Genomic DNA, 20,471 nt, shown 5'->3' on the forward strand with positions numbered 1-20,471 from the left:
TCATTCTTAATGTTATTGTTTCAACGTTGTACTGGAAATCCTAGCTAATCGAATAAAGCAAGAAATGAATTATTAATGGAAAGATAAAACTGTTATTTCTTGCAAAGAGATTTGCTTACAGAGAAAATCTAAGAGTATCAGAACAAAAACTTAGAGCGATAAGAGTTCAGTTCACTGGCCAGATATAAGATAAGCATACAGAAATCAGTAACTTTAGTAGTGATAGGAAGGTATGAAATGGATTCTAATAGCAATAAAATAACTTAGGGATAAACTGAACAACAAAAAATATCTATGAAATGTACATGAAGAAAATCTCAGAAACTTTTCCAAAGGACCTGAATAAATGAAGAAACATTGCAAGTTGATTCTAACTTTCAACTGGAAGAATAAATGTGAATGGCTAAGAAAAATTTGAAAATAGAATGAGGGGCTTGTGCCATTGGATTTTGTAAAACTATAGTAAATGAAGCCAGTGTGATATTGCAGTAGGAATAGATAGCTCATTGGAACAGAGTAGGTTCTGGTACATATTGAAGTTAACAGGTTAAATAGGGAAATCTTGAAGGAAAAGAATTAGTAATGCTGTTAGGATAGTTATCGACTTATGTGTGTGAAAACTTGGTGTGTAACACAAGTGGGGCCGGGCACAGTAGCTCATGCCTGTAATCCCAGCACTTTGGGAAGCCGAGGCAGGTTGGTCATCTGAGATCAAGAGTTTGAGACTAGCCGGGCCAACGTGGTGAAACCCCCGTCTCTACTAAAAATACAAAAGTTGGCCAGGCCTGGTGGTGTGCGCCTGTGGTCTCAGCTACTCGGGAGGCCAAGGCAGGAGAATTGCTTGACCCTGGGAGGCGGAGGTTGCAGTGACCCACAAGCGTGACAGTGTACTCCAGCCTGGGCAACAGAGCGAGATTTCATCCCAAAAACAAAACAAAACCAGCAACACTTACATGAGTGCAGTGTTTTTTGTTTTTTGTTTGTTTCCTTAAAATCAGGATACTTTTTAAATTTTTCAAAACATTGAAACATTAGTGAATGTTCAAAGCACTTTTTGGAGCAGGGGGTGCGTGGGGGACAGGGTCTCTCACTCTGTCGCCCAGGCTGGACTGCAGTGGCATGATCGTGGCTCACTGTAGCCTTAAACTCCTGAGCTCAGGTGATCCTCCCACTTCAGCTGCTCCTCACGTAGCTGGGACTACAGGCATGTGCCACCACACCCATCTAATTTTTGTATTTTTTGTAGAGACAAGGTTTTGCCATGTTGCCCAGGCTGGTCTCAAACTCCTGACCTCAAGCGATCGCATTCCTTGGCCTGCCAAAGTGCTGGGATTACAGGTGTGAGCCACCGCGACCTGCCCTCAAAGCACTTCGTAGAATCAAGTTTGAAAGTCACTGTTTTAGTATAAGGTATCCTGCAGGGGACTAAAGGATGGGTAATGGTGAGGATGATGGATGAGAGGCCCTTCGAGCCTGGCCTGTCTAGGAAACGCTAATGATAGGAAAAGAGGATGAGTGGAATTAAAATATGTACTCAGTAACACAGGATTTGGAACAAATTGATCTGTAAATAGGCATAAATTATTTTTAAACTATTATGGAAAATTTCAAACATGTAGAAGTAAAGATTGTAATACATCCTCATGTGCTTGCCACCCAGCTTAAACAGTTATTAGTAATGCGCAGTCTTTTTTTTTTTTTTTTTGAGACAGAGTTTCGCTCTTGTCGTCCAGGTTGGAGTGCAGTGGTACGATCTCGGGTCACTGCAACCTCCACCTCCTGGGTTCAAGAGATTCTCCAGTCTCAGCCTTCCGAGTAGCTGGGATTACAGGCATGTGCCACCATGCCTGGCTAATTTTTGTATTGTTAGTAGATACAGGGTCTCACCATGTTGGCCAGGCTGGTCTTGAACTCCTGACCTCAGATGATCTGCCCACCTCAGCCTCCCAAGTAATGACCAATCTTGGCTCATCTACACCCGTATTCATTTACCCACTTCTCGTAGATAATAATATGGATTCGAGAAGCAAAGTTTACAAATAATGAAGAGGGAAGAAGGTTATCTTTTAGACTTCTGTATTCTGAACTTCAGTGCCCCAAAACTAAGCTTTTGGGCCTAACCTACAGTGCTCATGTTATAGTCTGTGTTAACAGAAGTTAAAGTTCGGTCGTTTTCGTATTTCAGGTCAGCAAATTAAAACGTCACATTCGCTCTCATACTGGAGAGCGTCCGTTTCAGTGCAGTTTGTGCAGTTATGCCAGCAGGGACACATACAAGCTGAAAAGGCACATGAGAACCCATTCAGGTAGGACTTCTCCACTCCTTACTGTATTAATGAGCTTCTTTTCAGTGAATCCCATGGGACCCTGTGGACCACTGTGTGCCCACATTGTTTATGTGAATGGAAGACTGGCTTGAAAATAGTAAGGAATTGATTAATGCTTCTCCGGCATATCCTCTGAATTCGTTGTTCGGAAAATAATTAGAAAATAGTACCTTTTGTTTTGTTCAACTTGAATCTGCCTACAAGAAAAATTTTAAGGGAGAAATTAAGTTAAAATGGACAGATTTTAATTTTAAAAGTCTGGGTAGATTTCCTAACCCACCTTATTCAGTTTTCCTGGATGTTGTCTTTTCCTAAAAAGAAAAACCTGTGGGTTCTCCATTCAGTCTCCCCCAAAGGTAAGCATTGCTGTAATGTGGAGGATTCTAGAGCAGAGCTGGGCAGAGCAGAGGTGGCCAGCAGCAGTTTAGGACTTGACCATATCTGAAGATAGACAAGATCTGGGAACTGGGACTGAGCCTCAGCCTTCCGAAGACCTGTAGATTCTCTGTGATGTAGCATATCTGCCACCTGAGTTACCCTCCAATTAAATTACAGTATTTATTCATTTCATTTATGTGTTCATTCTGTATTTTCTTTAAAGGGGAAAAGCCTTATGAATGTTACATTTGTCATGCTCGGTTTACCCAAAGTGGTACCATGAAGATGCACATTTTACAGAAGCACACAGAAAATGTGGCCAAATTTCACTGTCCCCACTGTGACACAGTCATAGCCCGAAAAAGTGATTTGGGTAAGTAGATTAACTAGTGAGAAGTGAAAAAAAAATTTTTGAAGGATTTATATTTCAAAATATGGGGATCATAAATAACTGCACCTTCTGACTCTCATAACATTTTATGTATAGGAATGGTCTGTCACTTAGTAAAAGCCATTGCTTAGCTGCTTTTTTTTTTTTTCTCTTTCTTCCTTTTCATACTGTAGTCAGCCCACAAGATTCTGTCCTGAATAAAACTCATCTATAAATTAAGGGGAGCTGTGATGGGAGGAGACAGAGTACACCTTTAATTAGTAGCCTTCCTTCCCCAAATAGGAAAGTAACATAGTGTGATTCAAACTTAGGTCGTTCTATTGTATTTTTTTGAGAACATCTGTACTTTCTCTAGGTAATGGGACTGTTTTATTGGTTTAGTGGTAACTGTATTTCTGTGCATAGTTAAACTAGAGTTTACATACAGCCGGAGTTTATTAATTATATTTAGGCCGGGCGCGGCGGCTCAACACCTGTAATCTCAGCACTTTGGGAGGCCAAGGCAGGTGGATCACGAGGTCAGGAGATCGAGACCATCCTGGCTAACATGGTGAAACCCCGTCTCTACTAAAAATACAAAAAATTAGCCGGGCATGGTGGTGGGCACCTGTAGTCCCAGCTACTCGGGAGGCTGAGGCAGGAGAATGGCCTGAACCTGGGAGGTGGAGCTTGCAGTGAGCAGAGATCACGCCACCGCACTCCAGCCTAGGTGACAGAGCGAGACTCCATCTCAAAAAAAAAAAAAGTAGCAAGTAAAAAGTGAGAGCCATCCTCTCCCTTACCTCATATCTACTCCCAATAATTAGCTCTCTTTAAGTTTGGTAGGATATCACCTCAGCTGATACAACTTGTAGTACCGTAAATATATAAATTCATGATCGCAAATGTAGCTGGGCCCTCACTGCTCCTAGCTATTCCAGCTGTTTGTTCTTGTTAGGTGTGCTCCAGTTCTTTATGAGTGAGCGAATTCATTCCACAGTGTTTGGTGCTTGTTATATAGAGTTGGGCACCCTACTCTTACTTTTTTTTTTTTTTTGAGATGGAGTTTTCCGTTTTCCTCTTGTCACCCAAGCTGGAGTACAATGGTGTGAACTCAGCTCACTGCAACCTCCGCCTCCCAGGTTCAAGTGATTCTCCTGCCTCAGCCTCCTGAGTAGCTGGGATTATGGGCGCATACCACCATGCCCAGCTAAATTTTTTTTTTTCTGTATTTTTTAGTAGAGATGGGGTTTCACCATGTTGGCCAGGCTGGTCTTGAACTCCTGACCTCAGGTGAACCTGCCTACCTCGGCCTCCCAAAGTGCTGGGATTACAGACATGAGCCACTGCGCCCAGCCCTCACTTTTTTTTGTGACAAAGTTTTGCATTCGTCACCCAGGCTGGAGTGCAGTGGCCTGATCTCTGTTCACTGCAACCTCCGCCTACTGGGTTCAAGCTGTTCTCCTGCCTCAGCCTCCCAAGTGGCTGAGACTACACGTGCCTGCCACCATGGCTGATTTTTGTATTTTTAGTAGAGACAGGGTTTCACCATGTTGGCCAGGCTGCTCTTGAACTCCTGACCTCAAGTGATCTTCCCTCACTGGCCTCCCAAAGTGTTGGGATTACAGGCGTGAGCTACTGCACCAGATCCCCTACTCCTACTTTCTTATAACCTCTAATTTTCCTTCTTTTTTCTCTCCCTTCTTGGTCTCAGTAAATGACTTGTCTTCCTACTTAAAAAGTAGACAAAGGGCCAGGCGCAGTGCTCACGCCTGTAATCCCAGCACTTTAGGAGGCCGAGGTAGGCAGATCATTTGAGCTTAGGAGTTCCGGACCAGCCTGGGCAACATGGCAAAACTCCATCTCTACCAAAAATACAAAACGGTTGTGGTGAGGTGCAGCTGTGGTTCCAGCTACTCAGGAGGCTGTGGTGGGAGGATCACTTGAGCTTAGGAGGTAGAGGTTGCAATGAGCCAAGATCGTGCCACTGCACTCCAGCTTGGGTGACAGAGAGACCCTATCTCAAAAAAAAAAAGAATCTTAGCCAGGCACAGTGGCTCACACCTGTAGTTTCAGCTATTCAGGAGGATGGGCCAGGAGTTCTAGACCAACCTGTGTGATATAGCAAGACCCCATCTCTTAAAATAAATAAAAATATGGCCAGGCGCGGTGGCTGATGCCTCTAATCCCAGCACTTTGGGAGGCTGAGGTGGGTGGATCACAAGGTCAGGAGATGAAGACCATCCTGGCTAACACAGTGAAGCCCCATCTCTACTAAAAATACAAAAAATTAGCCGGGTATGGTGGCACGCACCTGTAGTCCCAGATACTTGGGAGGCTGAGGCAGGAGAATTGCTTCAACCCGGGAGGGGGAGGTTGCAGTGAGCCGAGATCGCACCACGGCACTCCAGCCTGGGCAAGGGAGTGAGACACTGTCTCAAAAAAAAAAAAAAATTACATATATATGTAAAAGTCTTCACCCTCTAGGTTTAATTCTTCTCTCCTTCCCAGCCAGCCTTTATGAAGAGTTACATCCCTCACAGTCTTCTCTCCCTCATCTTTCCCTCTTGCCTGGCTTATTTCCCATCACTCTGGTATAATGACTCTTGCTTAGGGTCATGAATGACCCCACACTCTGAATGTAGTGAAGACTCCTTTCCACTCTTCTTCCTAAGAGCTGACTTGATCTGTTAGCAGTGTTCTTCATCATTGACAGTACCCTCTTCCTTTGAAACACTTTCTTCCCTTGGCCTCTGTGACACTAAATCCTGTTGGTTTTCTTCTTCCTCTTACTCCTTTCAACTTTCTCTTATTTTAACCTTTTTTTCTCTCACTGGCCTTAACTCCAAGATTTTCTTTTTTTTTTTTTTAATTGGAGACTGTCTTGCTCTGTTGCCCAGGCTGGAGTTCGGTGGCTCAGTCTTCGCTCACTGCAGTCTCGACCAGGCTCAAGGAATCCTCCCACCTCAGCCTCCCTGGTAGCTGGGACCACAGGCACATGCCATGATGACCAGCTATTTTTTTTTTTTTTTTTTTTTTAGCTTTTGGTAGAGACAGGGTTTCACTATGTTGCCCAGGCTGGTCTTGTACTCCTGGACTCGAGCAATCCACCCACCTCAGCCTCCCAATATGCTAGGATTACAGGTATGAGCCACCATGCCTGGCCCAACTCTTAGACTTCTTTGTGTGTGTGTGTGCGTGTGTGCTTTGTGTGAGAGACGGAGTTTCACTCTGTCACCCGGGCTGGAGTAGAGTGGCACGATCTCGGCTCACTGCAACCACTGCTTCCCTGTTTAAATGATTGTCCTTCCTCATTTTCCTGAGTAGCTGGGACCACAGGTGTACGCCACCATGCCTAGCTAATTTTTGTATTTTTTAGTAGAGACGGGGTTTCACTATATGTTGGCCAGGCCAGGTCTCAAACTCCTGACCTCAGGTGATCCACCCACCTTTGCCTCCCAAAGTGCTGGGATTCTTTTTGAGAGGGAGTCTTTGTCGCCCAGGCTAGAGTGCAGTGCAGTGGCACAATCTTGGCTCACTGCCACCTCTGCCTCCCAGGTTCAAGCCATTCTCTTGCCTCAGCCTCCCGAGTAGCTGGGATTACGGGTTTACAGGCATACACCACCATGCCCAGCTAATTTTTGTATTTTTTTTTAGTAGAGACAGTTTTGCCATGTTGGCCAGGCTGGTCTTGAACTCCTCACCTCAGGTGATCCACCTGCCTCGGCCTCCCAAAGTGCTGGGATTACAGGCGTGAGCCACTGTGCCTGCCAACTCTTAGACTTCTTAAAGCATGACCCATCCTTTTTATTTTAATTCTACTTTTTGCCTTGGTGATCTTATCAGCTCCCATGGGTTCAAATTCTAACAACTCTTTGTGGCACTGGTGGTACAGTGATAAGCATAGCTGCTTTCAAATCCTAACAACTTGTACGTTTATATTCCTACTCCAGATCTTTCTTTTGAGTTAGCCCTATATAACTGTGTATCCCTTGCCATCCCACCCCTGCTTTGATATCTCTGGCATTTCAAATTCAGCATGTCTAAAACTGAAGGTCTAAAACTTCTCTATTCCCTATGCCCCCCCACCCCCCGACCCCAAAAATAACACATACAACTTGGTCTTAAGCCCTCTTCCACTATTCTTGTCTCAATAAATGACTCCAACACCTACCTGGTTTTCCAGGCCTGATACCTGCTTTCTTCTTCACTCTACAGTCACTAAATCCTGTTGATTCAGCTGCTTCCATCTCTCATCAGTTCTTCCCCTTCCATCCACACCCATTGTCATCACCCTTGTCCCAGCCACCATCTTCTCCCACCTGTCCTGTTTGAACAATCTTAATTGTTCTCCCTGCACCTGTTACTCTGCCTTTTCATTCATTTTCTGTATAGCACCCAGAGTAATACTTAAGAATCAGGAGAAATGGGCCGGGTGCAGTGGCTCACACCTATAATTCCAGCATTTTGGGAGGCCGAAGCGGGCAGATCACGAGGTCAGGAGATTGAGACCATCCTGGCTAACACGATGAAACCCTGTCTCTACTAAAAGTACAAAAAAAAAAGAAAAATTAGCCAGGCGTGGTGGCAGGCGCCTGTAGTCCCAGCGACTCAAGAGGCTGAGGCGGGAGAATGGCATGAACTCGGGAGGTGGAGCTTGCAGTGAGCTGAGATTGCGCCACTGCACTCCAGCCTGGGTGACAGAGCTTGCAAGACTCTGTCTCAAAAAAAAAAAAAAAAAAAGAATCAGGAGAAATGTATTAGTAACTTGTTAAAGTGCTTGTTTGTGTTTTCACATTACACTGGGCTTTTTATTGTGCTTTCAGGTGTCCACTTGCGAAAGCAGCATTCCTATATTGAGCAAGGCAAGAAATGCCGTTACTGTGATGCTGTGTTTCATGAGCGCTATGCCCTCATCCAGCATCAGAAGTCACACAAGAATGAGAAGCGCTTTAAGTGCGACCAGTGTGATTATGCTTGTAGACAGGTAGGAACCTTCATTGAAAGTTGTTGGTGCTTTCTCGGTGTCTGGTGTTATCAGAGGGCATTTACGTATCTAGTACAGTGGCTGTTTTTAAAGATAGTATTTTCAAACTGTGGATTATGAGGAATGTCACCAAAATCAAAGGTCATGCTCCTTGTCAATTGTATCATCCCAGTGTCCAGCTGATGTTTTATTCAGTCACAGCTTACCTCTTCCTTAAGCAGACATCTTTCTGAAAACTGGAAAGTAAGTCCAGGACTTGAGAGAGGAGAAGAATCTCATGTGGGGACATGACTCTTGGGAGGGAGCCAAAGAAGGAGCTCAGCAGGAATAAGCAGCTCTATCTGTGCTACAATTATGGAAGCAGTTCTGCACCACACTAAAAATACCTTTATCAAGCCGGGCGCAGTGGCTCACACCTGTAATCCTAGCACTTTGGGAGGCCGAGATAGGCAACAGAGAGAAACCCCATGTCTACAAAAAGAAAAAATTAGGGGCCGGGTGCGGTGGCTCACGCTTGTAATCCCAGCACTTTGGGAGGCCGAGGCGGGCGGATCACGAGGTCAGGAGATCGAGACCACGGTGAAACCCCGTCTCTACTAAAAAATACAAAAAAAATTAGCCGGGCGTGGTGACGGGCGCCTGTAGTCCCAGCTACTCGGAGAGGCTGAGGCAGGAGAATGGAGTGAACCCGGGAGGCAGAGCTTGCAGTGAGCCGAGATTGCGCCACTGCACTCCAGCCTGGGTGACAGAGCAAGACTCCGTCTCAAAAAAAAGAAAAAAAAAGAAAGAAAAAATTAGGGCCGGGTGCAGTGGCTCGAGCGCCTGTAATCCCAGCACTTTGGGAGGCCGAGGCAGGTGGATCACAAGGTCAGGAGATCAAGACCATCCTGGCTAACATGGTGAAACACCGTCTCTACTAAAAATACAAAAAATTAACCGGGTGCGGTGGTGGGCCCCTGTACTCCCAGCTACTCGGGAGGCTGAGGCAGGCGGATGGCGTATACCCGGGAGGCAGAGCTTGCAGTGAGCCGAGATCGTGCCACTGCACTCCATCCTGGGTGAAAGAGCGACACTCCATCTCAAAAAAAAAAAAAAATTAGGTGGATTGAAACCTGCACCCCACCCCACCCCTAGCTAGCTGTAGCCTGTTCTGGGTCTTCTCTTGGGGGCTGTGTTAGATCTTGACAGAACTAAGAGCTGGTCTGATCCTCCCCCATCTCTGTCTGCAGGCTGCTGAGCCTCCCTCAAGAACCCAGCCTTATCCATTTCCCCTGAGCAGAGACAGTGTGTTCAGGACACAATTAGCAGATACTAGAATTTTTAGGCTTAATATGGATTTTATTAACGTAAATAACTTCCAGTCTGATCTTAGCTTTTTTAGTGGTGTGAAAGAGGATTTTGTTCTTTTTGTTAGAATACCATGGCAAGACATGCTGATAATTGTGCTGGCCCAGATGGTGTAGAGGGGGAAAATGGAGGAGAAACGAAGAAGAGTAAACGTGGAAGAAAAAGAAAGATGCGCTCTAAGAAAGAAGATTCCTCTGACAGTGGTAAGTGACTTGTTTCTTGATTTGCTTACTATGGCAGGCTTTGGAGCCCAGTTTCCAGTGTATTTATGTATGGATATGCTGGGATGTAGAGGCAGGCACACACTCTTCCTTTCTTTAAACTTCTCATCTCCTAACATCTATTTACAACAGCAGTTAGTGTTTTTCTGGGGCTTATTTTCTTTTCTCCTCGTGGCATTCCGCTTATTAATGCCTTTTTTTTTTTTTTTTTGAGACGGAGTCTCGCTCTGTCGCCCAGGCTGGAGTGCAGTGGCGCAATCTTGGCTCACTGCAAGCTCCGCCTCCTGGGTTCATGCCATTCTCTTGCCTCAGCCTCCTGAGTAGCTGTGACTACAGGCGCCTGCCTGGCTAATTTTTTTGTATGTTTTAGTAGAGACGGGGTTTCACCGTATTAGCCAGGATGGTCTCGATCTCCTCACCTCGTGATCCGCCCGCCTCAGCCTCCCAAAGTGCTGGGATTACAGGCATGAGCCACTGCGCCCAGCCATTATTAATGCCTCATACATAATCTTGAGTTAAAGCAGAATTAATATTTTTATTCAGTTTATTCAAATTTGTGATATTCTAAGGCCAGCAGAGTTTCTTTTCCTATGTTCTTAACTTTTACATTTAGGAAGCTGGTCTAGATTTGATTGAGCAGTGAATCTAATGGACATGAAGAAGGTTGTTTAAGTATCTTCACTTATGGTTTGACTGCCTGTGTCAGCCTAACCTTGAGAGGTGCTGATCAAGTCAGTGAAGGTCAGCCTTTCTCTTCCTACCTTAATCTCTCCATTTAAAGTTTAAAATCTTGCCTATTTTCCTACCACAGGTACTCTTTGGAGTGTTTTTTGCCTCTCTAGTCATGAAATCCAGGCAGGAGGTTGTGCTTAGAAGTGCCAAGCCTCGGTCGGGCACAGTGGCTCATGCCTGTAATCCCAGCACTTTGGGAGACAAAGATGGGCAGATCACTTGAGGTCAGGAGTTCAAGACCAGCCTGGCTAACACGGTGAAACCTTGTCTCTGCAAAAAATTTAAAAATTAGGCAGGTGTGGTGGTACATGCCTATAGTCTCAGCTACTCGAGAGGCTGAGGGAGAATCACCTGAGCCCGGGAAATTGAGGCTGCAGTGAGCTGTGATCATGCCACTGCCTTATAGTCTGGGCGTCGAAGTGAGACCTTGTCTCCAAAAAAGAGAAAAAGTGCCAAGCCTTACAAAGAGGGTGGAGGAACAAGTGTCTTGGTAATTTGGAGGCCACATTTAATTACACAAACATGTTCAGAGTGTTAGATTCTATAGTTTGGATACCTAGGTTGCTGGCATCCAGGTGGGAAGGCACCTCTGTAACTAAAGACTTAAGGTATGGATGGAAAAGGTGGTAGAGAGTTTGGTTTTAAGAAATGGACTTCCCAGAAGCACCATTAAACTGGAGAGATTATAGATGATGCCTGATAGTCTAGGGATTCTTCATATTGTGTTTTGCACTGGTTGTCAGTAGAAATAGTGGGGAGGGGATGAGATTTTTTGAAGAAGGAACATATTGGAGAACTTTAGTCACTTTATTGGGCTTTTTTGTTCTTTGTTTGGGGTTTTTGTTTTTGTTTTTTTTTTTTTAAGACGGTGTCTCCCTCTTGTTGCCCAGGCTGGAGTGCAGTAGTGCAATCTCTGCTCACTGCAACCTCCACCTCCTAGGTTCAAGTGATTCTCCTGCTCAGCCTCCCAGGTAGCTGGAATTACAGGCATGCCCCACCACACCCTATTAATTTTTGTATTTTTAGTAGAAATAGGGTTTCACCATGTTGGCCAGGCTGGTCCAGAACCCCTGACCTCAGGTTATCCACCCGCCTTGGCCTCCCAAAGTGCTGGGATTACAGGCGTGAGCCACCATGCCCAGCTGTTTTTTTGTTATAGAGATGTGGTCCCACTGTGTGGCCCAGGCTGGTCTCTTAACTCCTGGGCTCAAGTGATCCTCCTGCCTCGACCTCCTAGTGTGCTGGGATTATAGGCATGAGCCACTACACCCAGCTACTTAATGGGTTTTATTGTAAAACTTTCTCATGAAAGCACTAAGCTGTTTATATTTGCATCTGTAACAAGGTCCCCCCCGACCCCTTTTTTTTTCCTTTTTTTAAATGGAATATCCGTTTTAAGTAGTATCTTCTTCAGTCACTGGGTGTTAAGTGTATGCCTCCTTTAAGATGTCAATTTGCAGCCGGTCATGGTGGCTCATGCCTGTAATCCCAGCACTTCGGTAGGCCGAGGCAGGCAGATCACCTTAGCTCAGGAGTTTAAGACCAGCCTGGGGAACATGGCAAAATCCTGTATCTACAAAAATCAGCAGGGGGTTGTGGCCTGCACCTGCGGTCCCAGCTACCTGGGAGGCTGAGGTGGGAGGATGGCTTGAGCCCAGTAGGTTGAGGCTGCAGTGAACTGAGATAGTGTCACTGCACTCCAGCCTGGGCAACAGAGCGAGACCCTGTCTCAACAAAAAAAAAAAAGGAAAAAAACTATTGCAGTGAACTGTTGGGGGTTTTCAGAAATATTGGGAGACTCCCAGATATTACCAGTGATCAGATAATCTTAACCTTGGGGATCCCTATAGTTGTTCTTAGTTGCAAAGCCCCCTGCTGCCAGACTCTGTCCTGTGTCCTGCTTTCTCCTGATACTGCTTTGTTCACTTCTGTGGTTCATCTCCAGGAAGACCAGCTTCTTTCCCTAATTGTATGTAACCAGAAGCATCTTAGGCTAAAGAGATTATTGATAGCTTCTGATAGATTTCTACAGTTCTCTGTTCTGTCTGCTGCTGGTTAGTAGAGCATGGAATTTGGTTCAAGGCCTTATACCTAGTGACTCTTTATCTCCCCCAGAAAAGGGACATCAGCCTGGGCTCCATGCCACTGTTGGCCATGCAGTCTTACTTGTCCTGACCCAGAAGTTCTGCCTGTCAGCTGTCTACAGAGATTGACCAGCAGATGGTCTACTGCTGTTTTCAAGGCTTTTTGCCGAAATACCACCAAGCCAATAAGCCTTTGATCCTGTTAGCCTGCTTTTGTGTGCTTTTCCCCCCAATTCTGACTGAATTTGTTTAGTTTTCTAGGCATTGGGCCAACCTAGGCAATAGAGGGCTTGAAGAAGTTCAGCAGGGAAGCATCTCTTGTTCTTGACACACTGCCACCTATCTATATATTCCCCATGTTTTCACTTAGGATTTCAGTCATTTGAGAAATAAGGCATTTTATCTGGAAGAGCAGGCGTTTACCCACAGATCTCTAAATTTAAACATTTTGTTCCAGAGAAAGAAAGTGCACGTTAATAACCTGTGCTTTCTAGAGGAAGGCAGGCAGTGTACATTTTGTGCCACAGCCATGGGGGAGGGATAACAAAAGCTCTTTGGCTGCCTGCAGATGTGGGCGCCAGAACAGCCCCAGACTGAGGGCAGAGGTTTGAATTCTACCTGCTGTGACTTAGCTGTGCATTGCAATCACTTAGTTTCTCACTTTTTCTATAAAATGTGGGTAACACCCTCATTCATTGAAGTACTGAAGCCTAAGTGGAAAATGGCGAATTTTTAAATTGTGATGTTTGCTATAAGTAAAAGCTGTGTTTGTGGTAGACCATAGGTTAAGGAGCGGGATTACATGAGTTCCCGGAGTCCTGTTGATCCCCAGGTCACTATTAAATGGAGTGAGAATGTTACAGAAATTACTCAGGGAAACTGAGTCTCAGCTGGTCAGATGTCCCAGGTCACGTACCTAGTAAGAGATCTGAGACAGCCTCGTTACCTGGCTCCTCGTCAGTATTCTTTATACAATAGTTTCCTCACTTTTATGTACCACTTATTTTACCACGAATGGACAATTGTGGCATTAGGGTGGAGAGCAAGAGGGTTGGGAATGACACATTGGGTCTGGTACAGCTGGGAATTAAATTAAGTCCAAAAACTTGACCTTAAAAGAGAATCAATAATAGTTTCAAAAGAACTCTTGCTACTTACCTTAGTAAGTAGGACCTCACAATGTGTAAGAATTTCTGGCCAGGCGTGATGGATGAAGCCTGTAATCCTAACACTTTGGGAGGTCAGGCGTTAGAAGCTGCAGTGAGGTATGACCGCACCACTGCACTCCAGCCTGGGTGACAGAACAAGACCCCGCCTCAAAAAAAAAGAAAAAGAATTTCCGTCTTGTCCCCTGACAGACACACACACACACACACACACACACACACACACACACACTCTCTCACTCTCTCTGTCTGTCTGTCTCTCTCTCTCTCTGTCTCTCTCTCTCACTCTCACTCACTCTTACCCCTCCTGCCCACTTAGAGATGAGCAGAACCACATCTCCAAGGGTCCATTTCTGGCTTAGTGTCCTGCTTTATCTTGGTATAGTAGGTAGGGGGATCATGAGAATTTGAAATTCAGTATTGTGTTGAGTCAAAAAAGGGTCTAAAGCTAAAAGGAGAAAGTAATAGCCAATCCCACATAAAATGTGAATAATAGTATTCAAGTCGATTTGCTTCATTCTGCTGTAATACGTGTTTATTATATTAATCCTGATAGCAAAAATTCCAGCAAAAGCATTTTTATTTATTATTTTTTGGAACCTCACACCCTGCTCCCCTAAAAGCATTTTTAAATGGGCTTTTGGTTTGTTTTATTTTGTTTTTAATTTTTATTTATTTTTGTTGTTATTTGTTGGTTTTTCCCAGACAAAGTCTTACTATGTCACCCAGGCTGGAGTGTAGTGGCCTGATCTCAGCTCACTGCAACCTCTGCCTCCCAGGTTCAAGTGATTCTCATACCTCAGCCTCCTGAGTAGCTAGGATTACAGGTGCCTGCCATCACAGCTGGCTAATTTTTGTATTTTTAGTAGAGACGGGGTTTCATCATGTTGGCCTGGCTGGTCTCAAAGTCCTGACCTCAGGTGATCCACCCACCTCGGCCTCCTAAAGTGCTGGGATTACAGGCGTGAGCCACCGTGCCCTGCCTAAATGGGCTTTTTTTTTTTTTTTTCTTTACACAGGATCTCACTGTATCACCCAGGCTGAATACAGTGGTGAAATCACAGCACATTGCAGTCTCTACCTCCCTGGCTTAAGCAGGCCTCCTGTCTCCGTCTCTTGAGTAGCTGGGACTACAGACACACATCACCGTGTCCTGCTAATTTCTTCTTCTTTTTTTTTTTTTCTTATTTTTTTTTCCTTGAGATGGAGTCTCACTCTGTTGCCCAGGCTGGAGTGCAGTGGCGCAATCTCGGCTTACTGCAACCTCCACCTCTCGGGTTCAAGCAATTCTCCTGCCTCAGCCACCTGAGTAGCTGGGGTTACAGGTGCCACCACCACGCCTAGGTAATTTTTGTATTTTTAGTAGAGACGGGGTTTTACCATGTTGGCCAGGCTTGTCTCGAACTCCTAACCTCAGGTGATCCACCTGCCTCAACCTCCCAAAGTGCTGGGATTACAGGCATGAGCCACTGCGCTGGGCAAATTTTGTTTTTGTTTTTGTTTTTGTTTTGAGATGGAGTCTTGCTCTGTTGCCAGGCTGGAGTGCAGTGGCCAATCTCGGCTCACTGCAACCTCCGCCTCCTGGGTTCCCAGGTTCAAGTGATTGCAGTGCCCCAGCCTCCCGAGTAGCTGGGACTACAGGCATGTATCATCACACCCGGCTAATTTTTTGTATTTTAGTAGAGACAGGGTTTCACCATGTTGACCAGGATGGTCTTGATCTCCTGACCTTGTGATCTACCCACCTCGGCCTCCCAAAGTGCTGGGATTACAGGTGTGAGCCACCATGCCTGGCCACCTTTTTTTTTTTTTTTTTTTTTTTTTTAAAGTAGAGACGGGGTTTCACCATATTTGCCAGGCTGGTCTCTCACTCTTGACCTCAAGTGAGCCACCCACCTTGCCCTCCCAAAGTGCTGGGATTACAGGCATGAGCCATCACACCGAGTCAATTTCGTTTTTGTTTTTGTTTGTTTGTTTTTCTCTGGAGACAGAGTTTCACTCTTGTGGCCCAGGCTGGAGTGCCAGTGGCGGATCTCAGCTCACCGCAACCTCCGCCTCCCAGGTTCAAGTGATTCTTCTGCCTCAGCCTCCCTAGTAGCTGGGATTACAGGTATGCATCACCACGCCCAGCTAATTTTATATTTTTAGTCGAGTCAGGGTTTCTCCATGTTGGTCAGGCTGGTCTCGAACTCCCAACCTCAGATGATACACCCGCCTCAGCCTCCCAAAGTGCTGGGATTACAGGTGTGAGCCACCGTGCCCAGCTGCCGGTTTCTTATTTCATGTAGAGATAAGGTCTTACTATGTTACCCAAGGTGGTCTTCAACTCCTGAACATGAGTGATCCTCCAACCTCAGCCTCCCAAAGTGCTGGGATTACAGGTGTGAACCACCGTGCCCAGCCTTAAATTGATTTTTCTTAATAATTGGCTGAGCACGCTAGCTCACACCTGTAATCCCAGCACTTTGGGAGGCCGAAGCAGGCAGATCGCCTGAGGTCAGGAGTTTGAGACCAGCCTGGCCAACATGGCAAAACCCCATCTCTACAAAAAATACAAAGATTACCTGGATTGGCTGGGCACATTGGCTCATGCCTGTAATCCCAGCACTTTGGGGGGCCGAGGCAGGTGGATCACCTGAGGTCAGGAGTTCAAGACCAGCCTGACCAATATGGTGAAACCCCATCTCTACTAAAAATACAAAAATTAGCTGGGCGTGGTGGCGTATGCCTGTAGTCACAACTACTCAGGAGGCTGAGACAGGAGAATTGCTAGAACCCAGTTGCAGAGGTTGCAGTGAGCTGAGATCGTGCCACTGCATTCCAGCCTGGGCGACAGAGTGAGATTCTGTCTCAAAAAAAAAAAAAAGAAGGAAAAAAAAATTACCTGGGCATAGTGGTGCATGCCTGTAGTCCCGGCCACTCAGGAGGCTGAGCCACGAGAATTGCTTGAATCTGGGAGGCAGAGGTTGCAGTGAGCCGAGATTGTGCCACTGCACTCCAGCCTGGGCAATACAGTGAGACTCTGTCTCAAAAAAAAAAAAAAAAAAAGAAATATATATAAAATAAGACTTCAAAGAATATATAATTGTTTTCTTTCATCTTCCACCACCCTTCTCCTTGCCCCACCACCTGTGCTTCCTGATTTCATGAAAAGAAAATGCTGAACCAGATCTGGACGACAATGAGGATGAGGAGGAGCCTGCTGTAGAAATTGAACCTGAGCCAGAGCCTCAGCCTGTGACCCCAGCCCCACCACCCGCCAAGAAGCGGAGAGGACGACCCCCTGGCAGAACCAACCAGCCCAAACAGAACCAGCGTAAGTTGTTCATCTCTGCTCTGGAGGCTGGGTCTTCTCCGAGCATGTGGGGGAGCCAGATGGATCCTTGTTCTTTGGGGAGGTGGGAACTAAGCCATGAGAACAAGTTAAGGGCATGTCGAGAACAAACTCTCAGGAAATGACTTTTTAGGAGTTTTTACTGAGGAACATCTGAGGAAGTCTTTAGAGGCCTGTTACATTTCAAGAAGTCCAGAGTAGAAGGGTATTTGTGTTCTACAAGATGGGTACTGTTAATGTGGGCGGGTTTTGAAAAACAACCAAAGTCACAGTCAGCTGGCAGAATGGATGCGGTAATGAATATAAAAGAGCCAAATCGTAAAGGGTGGAGAGAGAAAGCAGTTTCTGTGCTGAGATTGCCCCTTCTAAGAAACTCAGGGTCAAGCGGTGGCTCATGCCTGTGATCCCAGCACTTTGGGGGGCCAAGGCGGGAGGATCACCTGAGGTCGGTAGTTCCATACCAGCCTGGTCAACATGGTGAAACCCCATCTCTGCTAAAAATACAAAAATTAGCCAGGACGGCCGGGTGCGGTGGCTCACGCTTGTAATCCCAGCACTTTGGGAGGCCAAGGCGGGCGGATCACGAGGTCAGGAGATCGAGACCACGGTGAAACCCCGTCTCTACTAAAAGAAAAAAAAAAAATTAGCCAGGCGTAGGGGTGAGCACCTGTAGGCCCATCTACTCAAGAGGCTGAGGCAGGAGAATTGCTTAACCCAGGGGGCAGAGGTTGCAGTGAGCTGAGATCGCGCCAGTCCACTCCAGCCTGGTGAAAGAGCAAGTCTCCGTCTCAAAAAATAAAATAAAAAATAAATTGACTCTCTCTGGACCGCTATCTAATAAGGCTTTCCTGTGTTGCTGACATCCCGTTCACTGTCAGTCTAAAAGACCCTTGTGATTCTTGGGGCTTTAATGCACCATTTGTTCTGTCTGTGCTCTTTGCCAGCAACAGCTATCATTCAGGTTGAAGACCAGAATACAGGTGCAATTGAGAACATTATAGTTGAAGTAAAAAAAGAGCCAGATGCTGAGCCCGCAGAGGGAGAGGAAGAGGAGGCCCAGCCAGCTGCCACAGACGCCCCCAACGGAGACCTCACGCCCGAGATGATCCTCAGCATGATGGACCGGTGATGGCGGAGCCTTGTGCGTCGCCAGGACTGCTCTGGGCTGTGTTTAAACGGCCCGCATCTTAATTTTTCTCCCTTCTTTCTTTTTTTGGCTTTGGGAAAAGCATCATTTTACCAAACATACCAAGAACGAAAACTTCAAGGATGATGTTAGAAAAAAATGTGATTTAACTAGAACTTGCTGTCTGATGTTAGCAAATCATGGAATGTTCTGAGTCCCCGAGGGTTTACTGTGAAGTGCTGAGGAGAGTGTTGACGACTAACTCGTTTTCCTAGATGGAAACAGAGACATTGACCCCTCCCTCCATGTGGTAAACCACTCCAGAATGGCCACCAGGTTTCCCAGAGTTCTATGGTCTTCTTCCCAAGAGAGTTTTTAATTGTAAATGCATACTTGGGAAGGACTTAGACTTTTAAACTGTTTTTTGCTTTTGCTTTTCCCTGACTCCCTTTGCTTGGAGTCAGCTGCACACCAGTAGTATGGCATGCTACGATCAGGTTCTGTCCTGAAAGCTTTGCCTCTTTCTTGGCAAAGTTTCTGGTATGGTCAAGCTTGTAAATAACTTTTTTTACATTTTAATCTTTTCCATTAATTAAGAGGTTGAAAAGAAGTGCAGTGTAAGAAAACCCAGCATTTTAATTACTTGCAAATTAAGTTACCACAGACTCTGTAGTGTGTAAATGTTGACAAGGAATTGGATCACAATCATGTAGCAGAATGGCACCCAGACCACTGCCCACCAGTGATGGACACCCACGTGGCAGATCATGATTTCCAGCCCACGGAGCCAGCATTTGAACCTTGTATAATTAACTTTCAGTTATGATTTCCCATCGACATTTTCTTTGCCCTGTTTGTAGCTGATTGTTGTGTTTTATAAATCTTCTGTTAAGGCAGAAGGGTGATTATGAGTGGGTCACAGCAGCCCTTATAAGCTGGGCCAGATAATTTCACTAGGTCAGTAATTTAAACTTTGGATCTTCAAAAAATAATAATGTGAAGCAAAACCAACTAAAAAGTGATTCTTGCACATGAACTGTCACATGTTTAAAAATGTGTTTTTTTAGAGAGCCTCAGTCTTAACTGATTTCAAACACTTTTTTCTTCTGTGTATTGCTTTTAAGAGAGCCATCAGTTAGCTATCAGACCCTAGGTTGATGCATTTTGTACTTAGCTGTACTGTGTGATATTTTTCATTATTTTAGGACGCCAACATGAGACCTGTAATAAAATATGTAATGGGGTTGAAAGCTGGGGAGGAGGATCTACTGCTGTACAGCTAATAAATCATAACGGATTAACAAGTGCTCCAAAGACTCCATCTTGCGTGATTCCTGCCTGCTTGAGGGAGGTTGGGAGGCTGCATACATGGTTCCAGGCTGTGCAGGCTGCTGCCTTTCATCCCTGGGATGGTACTTCCTCTAGCAGATGGGAGGATACGATCTTGGCGGGTGACTGGATATTGAATGCATCCTGCTGTAACTTTTTTTTTTTTTTTTTTGAGATGGAGTCTCGCTCTGTTGCCCAGGCTGGAGTGCAGTGGCGCAATCTCAGCTCACTGCAACCTCTGCCTCCCAGGTTCACGCCATTCTCCTGCCTCAACCTCCCGAGTAGCTGGGACTACAGGCACCTGCCACCATGCCTGGCCAGTTTTTTGTACTTTTAGTAGAGGCGGGGTTTCACTGTGTTAGCCAGGATGGTCTCGATCTCCTGACCTTGTGATCCGCCCGCCTTGGCCTCCTAAAGTGCTGGGATTACAGGCATGAGCCACCGCACCCAGCCCTTACTGTAACTTCTTAACTCCCCGAAATGTGTGTGTGAGTAGACAGGTGAGTAGATGGACAGCAGCCAGCTACCGTGATCCACTTGAGGAGTAAGTGCCCCGTGCACAGAGTAGATGGGCCATAGAGCTGCTTGGAGTGAAAGGAGCTGAGGAGAAGCTCTCTACTCAGGATCTCAGCTCAAGGAGGCCTGGGATCAGATGTACCTGGAGCTCTGCCAGGTGTGGGAACACAGAGGAGCTGGGCCCAGCCTGCCCTAGAGAAGTTCATTTGAAAGGAGAGACAGATGCACAACCACCGGGTAGTGAAAAGACCGTCTTAGATAATAGAGCTGCCTGGTAGCACTTCAGGAAGGTGGATGGAAAGGGAGTTGTGTCGTGTTTGGAATCTTGGGCGTGAGTGGAAAATCATCTTGCTGCTGCTGCCATTTCTAGGCAGATTGCTTTGGCAAACCCACTTGAGGTGAAAGCTTAAACCACATGAGTTTTTTAACCAAAATTCCAACTTAGGAGTTTTCAATTAGAAGTAACAGAGCAAAATGTGTGAAGCTTTTGGCTGGCTAGTGCTGTCCACACAGATGGGTCTCCCAGGAAAACGACCCAGGGCCTCCTGGGGCCT

At 45.8% G+C, this 20,471-nt stretch overlaps 1 protein-coding gene across 1 annotated transcript in view; it reads left to right on the forward strand.

Annotated features, from left to right (window-relative positions):
• CTCF (CCCTC-binding factor) overlaps positions 1 to 19,379 on the forward strand; it is a 72,196-nt gene extending 52,817 nt beyond the window's left edge. The window contains exons 6-12 of the mRNA XM_032156051.2: positions 2,186 to 2,306; positions 2,929 to 3,078; positions 7,902 to 8,171; positions 9,197 to 9,216; positions 9,477 to 9,612; positions 16,767 to 16,928; positions 17,891 to 19,379. Of these exons, the coding sequence (XP_032011942.1) occupies positions 2,186 to 2,306; positions 2,929 to 3,078; positions 7,902 to 8,171; positions 9,197 to 9,216; positions 9,477 to 9,612; positions 16,767 to 16,928; positions 17,891 to 18,075 (1,044 nt within the window). The 3' untranslated portion in view covers positions 18,076 to 19,379. The remainder of the gene's footprint in view (positions 1 to 2,185; positions 2,307 to 2,928; positions 3,079 to 7,901; positions 8,172 to 9,196; positions 9,217 to 9,476; positions 9,613 to 16,766; positions 16,929 to 17,890) is intronic.
• The last annotated feature ends 1,092 nt before the right edge of the window (positions 19,380 to 20,471 follow it).

The sequence above is a fragment of the Hylobates moloch genome, unplaced genomic scaffold, assembly GCF_009828535.3.
Source record: "Hylobates moloch isolate HMO894 unplaced genomic scaffold, HMol_V3 SCAFFOLD_6, whole genome shotgun sequence".
Lineage (NCBI taxonomy): Eukaryota > Metazoa > Chordata > Mammalia > Primates > Hylobatidae > Hylobates > Hylobates moloch.